This window comes from Neolamprologus brichardi, chromosome 1 (assembly GCF_056152115.1).
Source record: "Neolamprologus brichardi isolate AB-2024 chromosome 1, ASM5615211v1, whole genome shotgun sequence".
Taxonomy (NCBI): Eukaryota; Metazoa; Chordata; class Actinopteri; order Cichliformes; family Cichlidae; genus Neolamprologus; species Neolamprologus brichardi.
The window spans coordinates 42,969,145-42,987,648 of NC_142104.1; the positions used below are offsets into that span (position 1 = coordinate 42,969,145).

Below are 18,504 nucleotides of genomic sequence, written 5' to 3' on the forward strand. Positions count from 1 at the left end.
AATTATAGTTACTAATTACTTCTTCAAAAAATTAACTGAGTTACAAGATTCTAAAAGTAATTAATTACTTGAAAAGTAACTATTGTTTTACTTTAAAAAAAAAAGTTTAACCCTCTGAGGTCCAGGGTATAATTGGCCCTTTTTGACTACTTTTAATTTCCCCTCTAAATGTCACCTTTAAAAATGATTTACTTTGCCTTGTATCATCCTTTCCAGCACGACTTTTGTTGTGATTTGGCGCTATATAAATAAAATTGAATTGAATTGAACCTCAAGTGTTTGAGTTTACAGTCATGTTTTCATTTTGACAGACTGTATTAACACAATTTATCTAAAATCAGACAAAAAACATAAAATCTGAATAACAAAAGTGATATTTTTTACTGTAACATCCACAAACATGTTTAATGATCATATTTCATAACTTTAAATGCAAATATAAATGGTCAATTTTAAAATCATATGCACAAGTTTTGCAAACAAAGTTATTTGCAGCCATTTTACCGTTTTTTAATAACCATTTCAATCTATTTACAGAACAATCAGCTGTTCTTCAATAAGATGCCACACAAATTATTTGTGCCACTCCAAAAAAATAATTTTTGTCCACTATGAAGGAGAACATCACAGCCTGATACCTGCAGGTCCGACAGCAGCAGGTGTATCAGTCCTGTTTTCATTCAGCAGTGTTAGGAAATCAGTTTCACCCCGGTTCGATTTATTCCTCGAAGCATCCAGAGACGGCACCAGACTTAGTAGTCATTTCACAAAACCTTTATTCATCTTTATTCATCTTCATTTAAGCATCTTCTAGAAGGGGAGATGTGCCAGGCCGGTGTCCCTCTGCAGATCTTCCACCTCTTTGTTAGTTACAGTCAGCTTTATAGAAGTGACCCCATCATAAAACCCCCATGATGCGCTGCAAACTCTGTGTGTCTGTGTGTATGCACGAGCACGTGAGTGCCTGTGTGTATGTGAGTGCACGTGAGTGAGTGTGCATGTAGGTCTGAGTGTGTCGTAACAGTTAAAGCACTGTGTGTGTGTCTGTGTACGTGACTTCCTGCCGGTCATAAAAGTAATCTCCTCACCAAAGCTAAACCAAATTCCTCTACACAACATAGGAAACACAGTTAACATATTATAAACACTGAGACCCCCACTCTGCATCCACTGGGCCGTTGGCCTCTTGTTGTTTTACATTTACAGATCAGGTGGAGAGTCTCCTGCAAACCTACTTCTAAGTTATAACAATTAAAAACTTTTATTAAAGGTACAAGCATCAGCATCAGTAACTGTAGCTTCCTGTCTCTTTATGACACCAGACCCCCAGTGTCCATAAATTCCTTTCTCTCTAGACACTTACACACTCTCAGGCTACAGCTAAGCCGAACTGAAACACACAGACAAATCCTTTCTTATTTATCTGATCTACTGCTCGACCCTCTCATCTAAGCAAATTTAACACATTCTAATTATTATTTTCATGTATTCACAGCAGTCGCCTCATTGTTCTGACCCACAACACAAAACTATCCACAACACTACACACTAACTACACAAGACAACACATTAAGTACACACTCCAAACACGCTAAACGTCACAAATCTCTCTCTCTCTCTCTCTCGCCGTCACTCCTAAAACTTCCCCCTCTTCTTTTTGCCCCCTTAGCTCCAGGTGTTGTGTCAAAAAGTTATCGTCTGCCAGAAAGTGATCGCCTCCCGCGGGAGCGTGCAGCTGCTTAAAGCTGTAGCGCCCAGATTACTTACAGCTACTTCCGTGCAACTGACATAAGATGCGGTAAACTGAACACAGCTTCAACTGTCTGTTTGTTGAAAAATAGTAACGCGACCGCACCGCATTTTCTTGTTAACGGTAACGGCGTTGTAACGATAGAAATAGTAATTAGATTACCCGCTACTGAAAAAAGTAACGCCGTTAGTAAAGCCGTTATTCCCATCACTGGAACTAACGTCAGTAATGATGTTACTTCAGTAATAGTAATACATCACACAGCAATAGTACATCGAAGATACTGAAGTGGCAAATAACCCAGATTGCTACGACAACTAAAACAAGCTAGCTTCAGTAGGCTAACGTTAGTTTTTACTTCCAGATGTTTCTTTAGGTTGGAGTCTTTTGATGCTGAGAGCAGCTCGGTTGCTGACAAACAGAGTTTGCAGTGCACGCTCAGTAAGAAATGCATTCCTGCCCGTGCACTGCTGGCTCTGTTGTGCTGTAGTGATGGGTCATTCACGAACGAAATGGCTCTTAGAGCCGACTCTTTGACGTGAACGACGCGAGCCGGCTCCTTATCGCGAGCCGTCACGTGGGTTTTTTTCTTCTTTCTCTCACTCTCTCTCTCGCACTTTTTTTCCGCTTTACTCCGCACGCGAGCCTTGTGCTTTACGCTGAGCAGAGGGGGGAGGGGCGGTAGTTACACACACAGTAGCACAGGAACAGAGCGGGAGAGAGAGAGAGAGAGAGGCAGGGACAACAACGTCACATTAGAAAGGTATAGTAATCATCCACAACTATTTTCAGTTGCAGATGATAAAGGATTCAGAAAGTTTATTCATGCAGGTCCATATGACAGAGAATGTGCATCTTCTTTTTGTTTTCATAGTTTAATTTATATTTAATTGTGTTGTGGTTTGCAGTGTTTTGTGTTGTTTCACTTTAAATTTGTAAAAGGAAAAAGCTGAAAATTTAAATAGTTAAAAGTTGAAATGTGAATAGTTGATTTTTGTATTATATGATTTATTTATTACATTTTATGTGGAGTAAATAAATAAAAGTATATTTACGGTGGCCCCTACAGACAAAACACATAAAAACTCAAATCACGTACAAAACACAACAGAAGTGCTCCAGGATGCTAGGGGGCAGTGTTGAGCTTTTGTTACCTAGTGGCTACACAAGCCAGCAAGTATCAACGACCGGATTTGGTGTGTGGTAGTAACAGATAAATGAACATTTTTTTTAAAATTATTTGAATAAATATGAGTGCCTGTGTATAAATACACAAACAATACACACATGCTTTCAATTGTGTAATTTAAGTGATCTAGTAGCTCTGTTTGGAAGTTCAGTTAACGCTAGAAATGTGTTTTGGAGTTTGTACGTGTTTTGACTCTAGGGGCCACCGTATATATTTATATATAAACATATATAAATAAAACCACTTTTTTTTACGTTAGTAATTCCTTTTGTGCATAATTTTATATTATTGTTAATAATAAATTAATCAAAGCAACAAAACAACCTGAAGAGCCGGTTTGGAGCCGAAAGAGCCGGAAATCCCATCACTATTGTGCTGGCTCCGGGTCTATTGTGTAACTGACGCCACCAAAATTAACAGGAAGCTTGCATTAGAGCCTCTTATTTTGTGTTTTGTTTGGGTTTATGGCAACGCGTGAAATTACCAAAATTAGACAGAGGATAGCCTAACATAGGAAACGGACAAGAACACCTTGTAATCCACTTATTTCAACAAAGTAACTGCATTCTAATGATCACCCTTTTAAACGGTAACTGTAACACAATACAGTTACTCATATTATTGTAAATACGTAACGTCGGTACATGTATTCTGTTGCTCCCCAACAATCAGCTTTGATGACCACATCAAGCTTTGTAGCCACTAGTTCAGTTTATCTGAGAGCTGATTCATTTATCTTAAACTGAAATATTAGAAAACATCCTTGTCCTTGAACGAGTGGAGAAACTCCGCTAAACATTTAAGTGCTGCTCATCCTTTATAAGTGCAGTGACTACTGTGTTCTTAAGCGACCTTTGAGTGACAATGCTGAGTGAAATGTTCAAAGGCTTGCTGTGGGATGTTCTGGTGAAATCATTTTCTGTTGTTGTGAAAATAATTCATTGCAAGCTTACATTTTTTGCGCCACACATCTTTTAACATTAATACCTTTACTGTGTTTATGTCACTTACACAGGATCAGCTACAAGACCGCCTACAGGAGAGGTGTAAGGACCATGTACAGACGGCGCTCTCAGTGTTGTCCAGGCTTCTATGAAAGTGGAGAACTGTGTGTTCGTAAGTCCTGCAGATTCCTTAACACCATCTTAGCCTTTGTGTCTTTTCTACAACCGGAGTAAATCACTTGACCTCAAACGGATTCAATTCAGTTTTATTTTTACAATAAAATCACAACAACAGATGGTTCAAAGTGCTTTAGATTGTAAGGTAAAGGTCCTACAATCATACATAAAAGACCCAAGAAGAAAACTCAACATATGATATGAGCCCCTATGAGCAAGCGCTTAGGTGACAGTGGGAAGGAAGAACTCCATTTGAACTATTCTCTCTCTTTCAGTAACCTGAACACTGATGAACTTTTTTCTCACCAAATAAATGTCACTGTTGGACTTGTTTAGACTGATTTTGTTCTCCTGGTTTGATCCCCAGCTCCCTTGTGCGTCTGAGAGTGTTTTCACACCTATAGTTTGTTTAATTCCTGCCCGAATCAGTTAATGAGTTTGTAAACTCATTACTACAAACCACATGTTCAGTCTGCTCACCGGGCAGATGTGGCTGGGGTGGGAGCAACAAAAGTAAATAGAAGAAGAAGTTGGTGAGTTCTTAACGATTGGAGAACACGGCGAATGTACATTCATTAGACGACTGCTTCATACAGTCCTTTGCACATCTACAGCACCTATCCACATCGAGAATGTAAAGCATGCGTGACTATGAGGCCTTTTTTAGCCCAAACTTGTAATGCAGACCTGTCAGTTGGTGAAGATCAAGGTTGGGTTACGTTCACACTGTCCAGATAAAACTGTACCAAGACTATCTGGTTTGTTTGGTCTGGACTTGAGTGCAATTACTTTGTTCATAGCTACACAAATGAATCAAAGCAAGGGTGAAAATGAAGCACTTTGATATAAACAGACAAAATACTCCAGGTCTGTAAACAACCTAGCTCACAAGTAGGGATGGGTATCGAAACCCGGTTCTTGTTGAGAACCGGTTCCCACTGTTTCTATTCCTTGGAATTGTTTGCCGGTTTTGCAAACTTATCGATTCCAGTCGCCCGAATGACGTCACCACGTTGTGGAGCGTCATTTACCTGGCAGGAAACACGGCGCCTAAGCGGCTCAAACGCTCAAAAGTTTGATTATACTTTACGAGAACGGATGACAACAGGGCAACTTGCAAAGCAGATATTTCATTTAAGGGAGGAAACACTACGAATATGCAAAAGCATTTGCTCACAAAACACGCGATGACCTTAAATGAATGTCGTGTTTTTAATTCCGCTCCGGACTCGTGAATCTCAACCCAGCAGCAGCGGTAACGTTTGCACGTCCTCTCCCGTTAATGCGGCAGGTAAATAATCAACTAACAGTGCAGATTATGTTAGCGCGATCTGCCTTATTACAAACCTGCCATTACTGTGCGTTTAGGTGACCATGATGAGACAGAGTCTGGCTCAGATGCTGGCAGTTCTCGCTGCAGTCTACCGTAGCGTCTCCTTTCAGGCAGGATAGACCAATGTCAGCGAGCAGTGACTCAGTTTGTGGTCAAAGGCTTGAACCCATTGGCCACAGCAGATGATTTTCAGTAAGTGAATGTGTTTAATTGTAGGCAGGGACATTACTGGATATTCTTGTGTAATTGCTACAGAATAAATGATGTTATACTTTGTTATTGCTACAGAAGAATATTTATTTTATTATTTTACATTTACAATTTTTTTCCTGGGGACTCTGTGACGCCCCATTGAAGAGCCGTAGGCTGTGGATCTCTTAAGATCTCACTGTTGGGTTTGTAAGGCCATGTTACTCCTAAATTTCTATCTTGTTCAAAGAGAAGATATAAAACAAAGTTCTGAGCTAATCGACCTTAGTGTTCTCCTTTTTTAAAAAAGATCGATAAAGAATCGAATCGTTAAACAGAATCGAAAATGGAATCGTGAAAATCTTATCAATACCCATCCCTACTCACAAGTGTGCATTTTTGTGTTTAACAGACTAAGTCAGTCTACACTAGAAGAGTTTTATATAGATGCCACACCTGTGACATGTCATGGTCCCGGGTCGGTGACCCAGTGTTTTGAGGTTTGTACATTTATTTTTGATCTCATCATGGTTCATGAATCTTAGGGTTTTGGTTTCTGTTCTGTATTTCTAGAGCTCTAGTTCTCCTGGGTTTGTGATTTCTAGGTCTTAGGTTTAGTTCTGCCCTCGTGTTTATTCTCTTGCTCCCCAGTCAGTCATGTCTCATGTCCTTCCTGTCCTTGTACTCGGTGTTCCCTCTGTTCAGTGTCTAGTCTGTGTCTGCCGCATGCTTCCTGTTTTATTTTGACAGTCCTGCTCTGTGTTCAGCTTCTGTTCCCCGTCTCGTCTGGGTAATTAGTACCAGCTGTGTTTCCCATTTCCTGATTACTCGTCTTGTATTTCAGTCGTCTGTCATCCCCTGCTCTGCGTTGCATTGTACCCTCTTTGTGCTGTGTCTCCTCCCTTCGTGTCCTGAGTATTCTTAGTTTCTCGGTTCCTGTTCTCCGGCTTTAGTCCTGCATTTGTGGTTTTGGTTTGTTTTTGTCACGTTTACTGCTATGAAGAGTTTCTCAAGCAATAAAAGCTGCGCCCTAAGTTAAATCTCTGTTTCTGAATCCAGCATTTTGGGTTCCATGGTCTATTGTGTCGATATGGACATGATTTATTTTTATTTATTATATTTTAATTTATTTTACTGCACAAACGGATGCGCACAGTGGTAAAATGCAAACTTCATCCAGGACAGAAACAGCTGCTAACATGCTAACACAAAGGTATTAAGCTAGCCAAGAACCCAGAGCATGCTGACACTAAGTAACCGGGTAATAAAAGTAGTGATGAGCAGTCAGACTGCAGGCTCTGCTCATTTTTCTACAGTAGAGTCACTGTGGTGACGAGTTTACACCCTTTGTGTTGGTTTTCATCTTTGCTTTGTGTTCATACCCAAATACTCATAGAAGGATCACACGGTTGTGTTGGTGTGTGGGGCCTCCAGGTTTATATTGTTCATTGGTAATTATGAGACCGTGTGTTTCATATCATTTTACACAGAAACATGATGTAAAAGCAAAGTAATGACTAGTATAATGAATAACTAAGTCACATACTGCATTACTTTAGAGAAAAGCATTCTGTGTAATACATGACCTTTAAAAACCCAACGAATCGAGTCGATGAGTCACATCGATATTGAAATCACAATTCTTATAAATTCCCATCAGTGATTATAGTCCACATAAATGACTGAACACGTGTCACATTTTTCCTGCTAGTTTCTATAAAAACCCAACAACAACACACTGTGGTTGATCAAAACCAAGAATGTATTTAACAGTGTTTGTTTGTTATCAGGCAGCGCTTTCTCCTTAATATTCCAGCTGCAAGAGAACATGTGTTATGCATAGCGTCTCAGTGACAAACAAAACCATTTTCCTGTCATATGCATTGTTATTTTCAAACTTTTTCCACTTGATGCACGCACAAAGTATGCAGGCTTGTTAAAATTGCAGTGTACCTTGTGCAACAGTCGTTCAATCTCAGTTGTTATCTTTTCACAGTTACCTATATCTGCTGTCAAAACGAAGATCAGTCGAGCTCTGTAACAAAGTCAATCTATTGCTACCCAAAGTGTGACCACAAGCAGCTGTAGGAAACCTGGTAAAAGAAAAAGACACTGAGCAAAATCTCAAACAAACTGCAAAATGTTTCTTTAGACATCAGACAGCTCTGAAAACTGCAAGTCGAAACTGTTTTCAGAGCTATGTTGTTAGTTGTCTTTGGTCATTTGGGTGAATTCATCAGGTGAATCTAATTATTTTGGAACCTTCATTCAGTATGTGTGTAAAAGATTGGCCTTATCATCTAGTTGTGTTCCCCGCTTCATGGGAACAGTCCATCACACAATTATTTCTGTCTGAAGCTCAAACTTTGCCAGTCCAAGTAAATAACAGCTCTTAAATCAGTTAACCCTTTAAAGCCGGTCGGAGCAGGCACGCTCTGTTTTGCGTAACTATTTTTAAATCCCTGTAGCTCTGCAACCACGTGAGCTAGCGCAATAAAATTTTTTGCATTTGAAACCGGAGGAGTTGTACTTACATCTTACGCCATCAGCTTGTCCTCGGTCATAGTTTCCTTCCACATATAGCTTTGCAAAAACTGCATAAAAAGCACTTGCAGCAACAAAAACATAATATTCATCCATGACCTGCCCGAAACCGGAAGTGACGTCATTTTCGCGGAAATGTAGTTTTTTTTTTTACCATCAGGGCCTCATGAGCCTATACTGGTGTTTTTAAAAGTTATCTTTGACTTTCTGACTTTCTGTGTGGTTTCTGGGATGCTTAGGACTCATATTGCACTGCTGGAAATAGTTTATTTTGATGCATATGCTGCTTTTTTGCAAATTTGCATTATAATATTTATTTTCGTTTTTCCTGCAGTATATAAAAATTGGTGTATTTCAAAAATAAAACTATGAAGACACACAAAATAAATTTCCTGTGGTGGGAAACTAGTTTGTGCAACTTTTTTGTATTTACAGTTTTGAGGGATAAGCCTCTTAAATTTCTCTAACTAGAAATATATGTTAAAAAAACAAAAACGATTTTCAATTTTTTTGTAGTGTATTGCACTTTTTTGCAATTTATGTAATTACTATGCACTTAATGCAGACATATTATTAAAATCTGGGCTATAATGGTTGTATTGATGTATAGCAACTTGAAATGCTCCCAAAAATGGCTCCACAGCATGTAAAAATATAATATAAGCTCTGGCGGACTTGGTTCTATGGTAGGTCTTAAAGGGTTAAAAACAAACAAACAATTAAAGTGAGCAGATGAAACAACAGATGTTGTTTTCAGATCTACATGTGCACGATTCTTTATTTAAGTGTGAATCCAGTCTCATCAAGCTTCTGCTCTTAATTGTTAAAGAAGAATCCCACAACATGCTCTCCTGGTTCTGTCACACATCTATTTATGTTATCACATCTGCCAGTGTGTTCAGACAAAGAATCAACTGAAATCCTTCGTGTTTTTACATTTTTTTCATGATTAAAATGCGATTGAAAGTGATCCTAAAAAGGCTTTTATTGAATTGTGTTCACATGTTTTCATTAATCTCACAGTGTTGTAATCAGCAAAAGCATTCTTCATAATCTCCACAGGGGCTTTTAAATGGCCTTGTTTCCATTTGCATGCAGTGTGGCCCTACTATATACCAGCTCTCTTTAGTTCAGTGTGAACAAGCAAAGGCCGCAGAGTAACCGGGTCCTCAAAGGGCATTAGAGTGCCATCGCTGTGGGAAAGGTTATAAATGGCAAAACAAAACTGCTTATTTGTTCTGGAATAAATAAAATGAATTTCTAATTTTACTCTAAAATATTTTTTCTCCACTAAAGCCACGCAGTAATCACCAGGATGAACAGAATGCAGTGACTTAATTTTGTGTACCTGTGGCCAACAAAGCCAAGCTAAGGGGCAGAATTACTGTTAACAACTATGTGACCTAGATTTAAAGGGCCTGACGATGCTCTTTAAATTATTAACTTTTAGTTGTAAGGAGAAGAGAGCAGTGTAAAGAACAGACTGGGAGCAAAGACAATTAATGGAATTTCCCCAGAAATAAAAGTTAAGGTAGCACTGAATAAAAAGATTACATGACTCAAAGTAATAAAACTGGTTAAACAGTTCTCTAAAAGAAACTCGCGAATAAGGCGGGACCACATATCGTTATTTCGAGCCATCTTTATTTGCTTGAACCACACCACAAACTACACCAACCCCTGAGTCCCCGCGTTTTAACACGGCGGGCGTGATTGCGTGCAAGTGCGTCCACACAGCACCGAAGACCACGCCCCACCACAAAGGGAAGTTATTTAAAATTAATATATATATAAGAATATAGCAGTCCCAAACACACGGAACAACACCAGTCCAGTTAGTAAGTGAGCATTTACCACACAGTCCTCTATCCAAGTCCAGCAGCTGTTCTGAAACCCATTTTCTCCTTGTTTCTATAACAGTGTAAACCAGTGGTCCCCAACCCCTGGACCGGTAACGGTCCGTGAGTCGTTTGGTACCGGGCCGCGAGAGTTGAGGCTCAGGTGTGAAATGTATAGTTTTCAGGGTTTTTATCAGTTTTCAGCGTTATTTTGTTATCGTTTTTATCGTTTACTCGGTTTTCCTGGGTCTTTTCACGTGTGTTATGAATAAATCTTCTTTTTTTCGGTACCGGTACTAGTTTTATTTTGTTGTATTTATCCGCGACACCTTAAAGGCCGGTCCGTGAAAATATTGTCGGGCATAAACCGGTCCGTGGCGCAAAAAAGGTTGGAGACCGCTGATGTAAACCATAACCGAAGAGCAATCCTTCCTCAACTTCTGTCAACTAGTGTCAAGCTTCCTTCTGCAGTTGAAAATTGAAATGAAAAAATGAGAGAGTGAAACTCAGGTGCACATTTATTAAACCCACACACAGAACAACTTGGAGCTTATGATGGCACCAGGTATGGTGAGAGATCTCAGTGTTGTATGGAAGAAGGCGGGTTTAGTCAACTCCTGTGACTGACAGAGGTACAAACTGGAACAAGGAACAAAGACAGTAGTTTACAAAATAAGCCAAGAGACTGGTCTGTTTGCCACGAGGAGCAAGCTGATGAGCTGGTAAGGTCTGAGTGGCTGAGCTGGTCTATTTTGTACTTCAACTGACTGGTCTGATTAGACGAGGTGATCCAACTGGGGAGTGGAAAAGTCTTCAAACTAAACGAGAACGTCACTGACTTTGGGAATGAAAACACAGACCAGAGGCTGACTACGATAGAAAAATGCTGCAAAAGCACAGAAAACACAACAGAAGCTGAATAAATCACATTGAAAGTAGAACACAAAGTATGTAATTGGGTCAGTTTGTCTGTTCGTCTGTCTTTTTGTTTCACTCGCTGGGCCCACGTCCTCATTTTAAGTTTGACAGCGTGTTAGTAGGTAAAAGTCAAAGCTTTGACATGAACTGAGCTGCGGTTTGGGGAAGGCCTCGAAGGGGGCTGGCAGATCCCCATGAATAGAAGTGAAGAAGTTGAAGAATGGAGAGGAAAGAGGGAGGGAAACGAGACTGATCGGCTTGCTGGGGGAACCCATATGGATGACAGCCGGAGCAGCGTGTTTGGAGGCGTGGTCCTGCTCCTGAAATCCCCATACATAATCTCCAACAGCAGTCTAACTGTCATTTCATATCATTTTCAAAGTTTGTGTGATGGCAGATACCAATAATAGCTCGAGCTGATTTAATAAATGTGATCTTTTTGAGTTAACTTCAAGACTACAAGCCATTAATTAATGTATTGATCTTAAATACGATCAGTCGTTCTCCATGATTTTCCCAGCACCAGAAACAGACTATACCTGCTACGCCTGTATTAAAGTTACTATTTAAAGAATGAGAAGCAGTGTGTGACCAAAACACTGTGAAGAATTCAATCATTCAGTCAGCAACAGTCAAAAGTCACATTTCTTTGACTTTGCAGAAATCATGAGCCCATTATTTTCCAGTCCTCTGCAATTTTAAAGAGCGTTCAGCCTAATATGTTTTTAACTACGTCCGACTGTGTAGGTCAGGGGTCGTCAACCTGCGGCTCTTTAGTGCTTATACTGCGGCTCCGCGTGGTTTGGTAAATTAAATTAGAAGTATTTAGCTGAAGTGTATTTTATTTATGTTCGTTCTTGTTTAACTTGTAGTTCTAAATTGGAAGATTATTGTGATTTTGAAATATAAAAATAAAATTATATTCTATTATTTTTTCATCGCTCAAAATAAGCGTCACACTCACGGAAGCCGGTGTACGAAACGCTGTGCATTTATCGAGACTTTCAACATCAGGTAGGCCAGTTATGGACCTTTGGATCCACATTATGTCAGCAGCTCCACCGTGAACTATGTTAAAACAAACACGCTCACGCCTCACAGACGACAGCTTACAGTCCTGTAAAGATGAAAGTGACTTCGTTCAGCCCCGATTAGCAGACGCTGTGCGCAGAGGTTCAGGAGCAGAAGTCTTATTGTAAACATATCACGACAGACCCGACGATGTTTGCATGAACACGCTTTTCAGCATCTATTTATTGACCACTTTTCACACACGGTTGCTGTACGCACACAGCCGGCTGCAGCTTTGCAGCTCACAGCCCGACACACACCAACAACAGCAGAGAGAGCACAGACGTTAAGGCGGCGAGGCGTGATTGCTGGTGCCGCTCAGGTGCATCCGGCTCCCCTGCAGCGGCGCTGCAGACCACGCCCACCACACACATTAACCAGGTAAAATACATATTTAGGCAGAATTTTGCAAATATCTATTTTTTTTAGCAGCATAGAGCTTTTTTTTCCAATTACTTTTTAAAAGTCAGGTCAAGGCTCCAAAAGCACAAAGGCGATATGAGGGTGGCTCACAGCAGTTTTTGTTTGCTGGATCATTTTAGTTCTATTTGTTATATTTCTTTGAGTTCAAAATGTGTTAATTACATAAATAAAATGTTATTTTCTCTGTAGCACTTCATGGATTTCATAAGCAGCACAGCTTAGTTGTTCACAAAGCATAAAGGTAAAAAACAATATTTACAGTGTTATCTTCATTTTAGATGTGTTTTCTTTTGCGTGGAAACCGAGTCCAAATGGCTCTTTGGGTGTTAAAGGTTGCTGACCCTAGACTCTAGCCCAGTCAGCCCAGTCAGCCCAGTCACAGGGCAAAACCTGCAGAGGGAGCCTGTGGGGTCTGGTGGTGCAGAGCTCATTGTCTCAGGTTCATGTGGCTGGAGTAGCAGTGGGGACTTGGCAGGCTTTTGATTCTCTGGAGGCTTGGGATGCACAGGGTTCACGGTCTCATCAGGACCAGGATGACGACAACAACATCTGTTCCTGGGAGTTGGTGGAGGGGGGCCCAGAGTGGGCTCCTCGTCCTCCAACCGCTGGTTTGCCAAGAATTAAGTCAGCAAGGCTCAGATTGAAGCAATGGGCAGCTAGTCCTCCAACATAAAGTACAAAAGGAAACTAACAACTACAAACTACTGAAACCTGAAATTCCTCTTTCTTGAGGACGTCTTTCAGATACTGTTCATCTATATATATATATTTTTTTGGTGGCGTGTCTTCTTATGTCTTCAATTGTTCAGCTTCCTCAGTTTTGTTTAAGAAAACACTCCACACTATGTTAGGATTTGTCAAGTTGAAGCCCTTCGTGAACCCTGCTGTTAGTGTAAATCTACTATACGCCCATCACACCGTGTCTTTGACATTTTTAACAGATTCAACTAAAGAAATGATGCAACAAAATAATTAAGTACATTTTAAAACAGGTTCTTCTTCTGTGCAGCTGGTGTTCAGGGACCAGGTTATGAATTGTGGCTTAAGACTATTGTATAGTACAGAACATACATTACAAAAATGACTACTATGACATTAAAATTGGTACATATTAATTACACACAGTATTTGCAAACTGTGGTAATATGAAGACTGTTAACAATGAAAATGCATGAAAAGCTGCTGAAGTTAGACAAATCAGTTTAGATATAATAAACTAATCAGCTTTTTCATTAGCAGCACAAGCAGTTTTATTCATGCACCACAATTAAAAATGAGGTTTTCACCATTGATTGATGTTAATTGATACTTGCTCATACAACGAAGCAGCAGCAGAGGAGTCGGCAGAGTATTTATTGCAGTGGAAATGCACTTCTAGTTTTATTATTAATCTTCAGCTCACATGACCAGAGTGAGCTGAACTACTGTGTGGTTTTCAAAACACAAGATACATGAAGACTTTCCTGCCTGTGTGCTTAAAAACTGCAAGAATGCAAAGCAGCATTTACAGCTTCTTAGTAACCATCGAACTGTGTGTAGAAGCGAGATCCTGAAAATGTACAATTACACGAATTTGTAACTCAGAACATCCAAAACATCCAAACATGTCCACAACAACGTGAACATTAACAAAAGAACATTTCAGTGACCGTGCTTTGTATTTTTCTGGACGCATTTATTCGGTAAATTATCCACCCCAGATGGTAAACTCTATAGCACAGTGTTGTCTGTTCTTGTTGATGAAAAGCCGTGAAAGAGATTCCCTGAAGGGGAGGGGGAGGGGGAGGGGGGGGCGCACAAAGACGAGTATATTGTGTCTTTTATTCAACATCTACTTGTAAACAACTTTATTAGTCTCTCCTGCACAGCCTAGACAAATACCCTTTGACTCCATTGTGTGACACTACATCCTCCACCTTCCCACTCTACACACACAGACACACACACACACACAGACACACACACACACACACACACAGACACACACACAGCGTTTTTCCCCCATTGGCTGTAGTTGGAGTGCCGGAAGCTAATTCTTAGCTCTTAACTACAGAAACATGGCTGCCTGGTCTGCTAACGCTAACGTCCTGGGACAGCTCTTTTGTTGTGTGATATACGCAGCTTGAGCTAATTGAAAGAAGAAGAAGAAGAAAGGGAGCGTTTGATTTGAGTTGGGGGCGTTCCCTGTGTTTCCTGCCTCTTTTGTTGGCTCTGTTTTTATGTCCAGTTTATCTCTCAGATAAACGTGAGTCTGTGCAGGAGATAGTAAAGTTTACTTACACCTTTTTAGGTAAACTTATGGATGATTCTTTTCTTGCAGTGCTTTAAAATAAATCAAATCTCTTTTTAAATGTCTGCCTGAGGCCGTTGCATCTTTCTTTGGGGTCATTTCTCCCTGGCTGTTCTTCATTCTTGTTAGAACTTACTGTCCTGTCTTCCAGATGCTGAACGATTTTTACTTTGACCTTTGGCCCAGAGAAGCTTTAATCAGATTCCAAACACACTAATAAATGTTTATTTATACACACACACACACACACACACGCACACACATGCACACACACACACACACACACACACACCTCAAGCTCGGGTCCTCTACCGATAGTGATGCGTCATAAACAAAAGTGCACATGAATGAGAGGCGGAGGGCGATTGGAGTTAACAGGGTATTGCCGACTATCCTGATAATTGCCGAGTTTACTGTTGTCATCATGTCATGTTTAGGGTTAAAAATAAAATAAATTAAAAATTAAAAAAGCTTAATCAAGTGAGATATTGATATTTTCGTATGGGAATTGATCCTGTAACATGAAATGCTGGCACATGAGTCAGTGAGTGAGACCGTAGGCAGCAGTGAGGAGGAGACTGTGTGTCGCAAAGACTCATAAATATGACTGACACCCGTAAACGAAGCAGCATCGGGCTGCAGTTTAAAGAAGAAACTCAAGTCAAATCAAGTCAAGTGGCTTTTACTGTCATTTCAACCATGAGACAGCGTTCGTCTGAGACCCTGGTGCTACATATGATATATAACGGACAAACAGGACTGCTGAAAGTGCAATGTACAAAACAACTGAAGAACTGAAGAAACCTCGTGGAAGCTCTTTAAACTACCATGAGCGCGATAACTGAGGAACTACAGAGACACACTCCTGTCTTGACCTTAATCGTGTGGTAATAATTTCATAGAAGTGGATAAAAAAAGGGTTCTTGGCATTTTCTGCATTGGAAACAAGTTATGAAGTCAAAGTCATTTAAAAAGAAGACAGAAGCAAAGCGGTCAGGGGCATTTAAATTGTGTCATCTGTGTTTTTCTTCTTTAATCTAAAAATAATTATTGAATTTTACCTCTTAACAGCTACTATGTCACCAGCAAATTACTTAGGGATTTGCATTTTAGCATTATGCTAAGACTGTCAGAAGTTTTTGTACCTTATGAGTGACGTTACCATGAATTTAGGGCTTGCAGAAGATTTCCTTTTGCAAGCCCTAATATTTAAAAATCCCATGTAAAGAGGTAGATGTGAATCTCCCCTATGTTTAATCAAACATTGCAAAAAAGGAACATTATATAATGTTGAGAACACCAGAGGAGAAAGATTAAAACAGCTTTTTGTATTCAGGACAAAAGCTGTTTCACTGGGATGTTGCAATCTGCTCTACTGACAGCTGTGCAGACAGATCAGGCAGTGGAGGACGATGTCAGGTGTGCCCTCACAGTTGGTCCCACTGCAACTCTGATGCTGTTCATACCTCTGCTCTCATTCTTCCTGCAGGAGCAGATTTAAGGGCACTAAAGGCCACCTCTTCATGCTAAAACAATAGGAAGAATTGGGTAGCGATTAGCTAATTTGATGTCTATTAATCTTTCTGTACCCGTGGTTGATGTAATCCTCCTTGTAGCCATTCCTGCTTCAGCCCACAGGATGAAAGGATTAGCCACCTCTTTAAAGATTTATCAGCTCTGCTTGAGGATTACAAGAGCATTCGCTTGTTCGCTATCTTATTAAAATTTGGAACATTTTATCTCTCTCGCCCTCAGAAATGATGGATAGCATAAAGATTGAAGAGGCTGATCATATACAGTGCCCACCGCAATGTTTGCAAAACACAAGTTTTGCAGTTTTACTATTGCCACTATTACTGTTGTAAAACAAACACTTAATATGTGATTAAAGTGCCAACTTTCAGTTTGGGTTTTACAAAATATTTTCAAGAGCTGTCTCAGAATTACAGCGATTTTTATACACAGTTCTCCATTTTCAGAAGAGACAAACTGACGAACATGTAAATATAAAGACTCCACTCCTGTGGATGAAAAACACAAGACCTTTAAGGCACTGTTTGATTTAGATGTTTTAGATTTTTTAACTATTAAAATCATTTTTTATCATGCACTTTTGTTGTCTTCTGTGACATTTCAGGACTTTTGATGTTGCTGAGCAGGTCAGTGTTTTCATGTTTTTTTGCATTATAGTGTTGATTTTGCACATTTTTGCTGACTGTGGTAGATTTATTTGAGTTTTCATCTTAATGATGACCTCCAAATTCAACAATTTGAATCAACATCAGATATTGTGTCTGCTTCATTTGTCATGACTCTACTGAAAAGAGTAAATAATATAATTTGCTATAATTCTTAAAAATTTCATGAATCATTTTTGGAACAGCGCTAAGGTCTGCAATTTAATCACACACTTATCTGTTAATTTATGATCAACTGTTGTGGTGTACAGAGGCAGGACTATAACAATTATATATAAATATCAGTGCTGTCAATAGATTTAAAAAAATTAACAAATTAATCGCACAATTTTCTGTAATTCATCGCGATTAATTGAAAATACTTGACCAATAGCCTGGTTGCAATTACATTTTTTCACCTTTATATTTAAGCTTGTAACAGACATTTATGCAACATAATGAGGTAAATGGAGAATAAACACAAAGAATGTTAAATGCTTAAATTCAAAGAGAATTTGAATAGTTTTCTTCAGTCTTTTAACACAGCTTCTCTCCTGTGAAATACAACTTTTTGAAAACCTATATACTAATAGGTAAGTATACACTCATATATAATATATATTAGTGCTGTCAAACAATAAAAATGTTTAAAGAGATTCATTACAGGGTTACTTCATTTTGCATGAGCAAACAGACTCGAGAAAAGAGGGAAAATATCTGCACTTAACATGTTTATTGAACATCTTCAACCTTCATGTTAACAAAAAACTCTGTGAACATTTATTTATCCTCTCTCTGAGTCACTCTTCATGAGGCTTCAAGTCCTTGAGAAAAGGAACCAAAGATATGTAATGTCGTGTTCTCAACGACATTAACAGTAGGAATAGTAGTAGTATCGTTTAGGTTTTATCCGATACCAGTGCCAAACCGGTACTGTTCAGCTGTTTTTTTGTAAAAAGATAACAATGTTAGCCTTTTCTGCAGCTATGGGGCATATATGGTATCACTCTTGGCTGGAAGCAGCTTAATCAATGGAAAAAACACAAACTTTGTCCAAAAACCTCTCATGTTTAACTGTTTTCCACTTTTTCTTTGGTCATTTTAGCCTTTTTGGCCAGGGTGAAGGGAGTATCTGCCATCAAACAAGAAGACAGCTGCATGTAGCTATGATGGTGTTTGCTAGTTCACCTTACATGCATTAATGTAATAACGTGGTTAGCCTACTCAACGTAAATTACACACGAACAACATTAAGCTACTCACGCAGAGAAGAACGGCTGCTGCTGCATCATCATCCTCATCATTTCTGCTACACTGGCAGGGCTAGGGGCCAGGACTCTCCTCTTCGGGTTTTTGGGGGATGTTGCTAACTCCAGGTCCGATAACAGGCACCACACCCGCAGTAGATGTGCTCGGTGTGAGGTCTCGCAGCAAGCTATCAAATACGGTGCATTTCTCGGCTTTAAAAAAACCGCTATGCGTCGCCAGGTGTTTCATCAGATTTGAGGTGTTACCTCCTTTGACAGTATCACAGTATCAGCTTAAAGCACTTGTTGCAGGCTGCTGAGTTTGCATCTTTTGCTGTGAAGTACAGCCAGACTTTTGACCGCTTCGCCTTGGGCATTTTTAATCTGTAGCTCTGCTCTAAAAGAACGTACGTA

General features: G+C 39.6%; 1 protein-coding gene across 1 annotated transcript in view; it reads left to right on the forward strand.

Moving 5' to 3' along the window:
* LOC102798111 (uncharacterized) overlaps positions 1-18,504 on the forward strand; it is a 275,012-nt gene that overhangs the window by 69,355 nt on the left and 187,153 nt on the right. Inside the window, exon 5 of the mRNA XM_087842715.1 lies at positions 3,955-4,055. Coding sequence (XP_087698841.1) covers positions 3,955-4,055 — 101 coding nt within the window. The remainder of the gene's footprint in view (positions 1-3,954; positions 4,056-18,504) is intronic.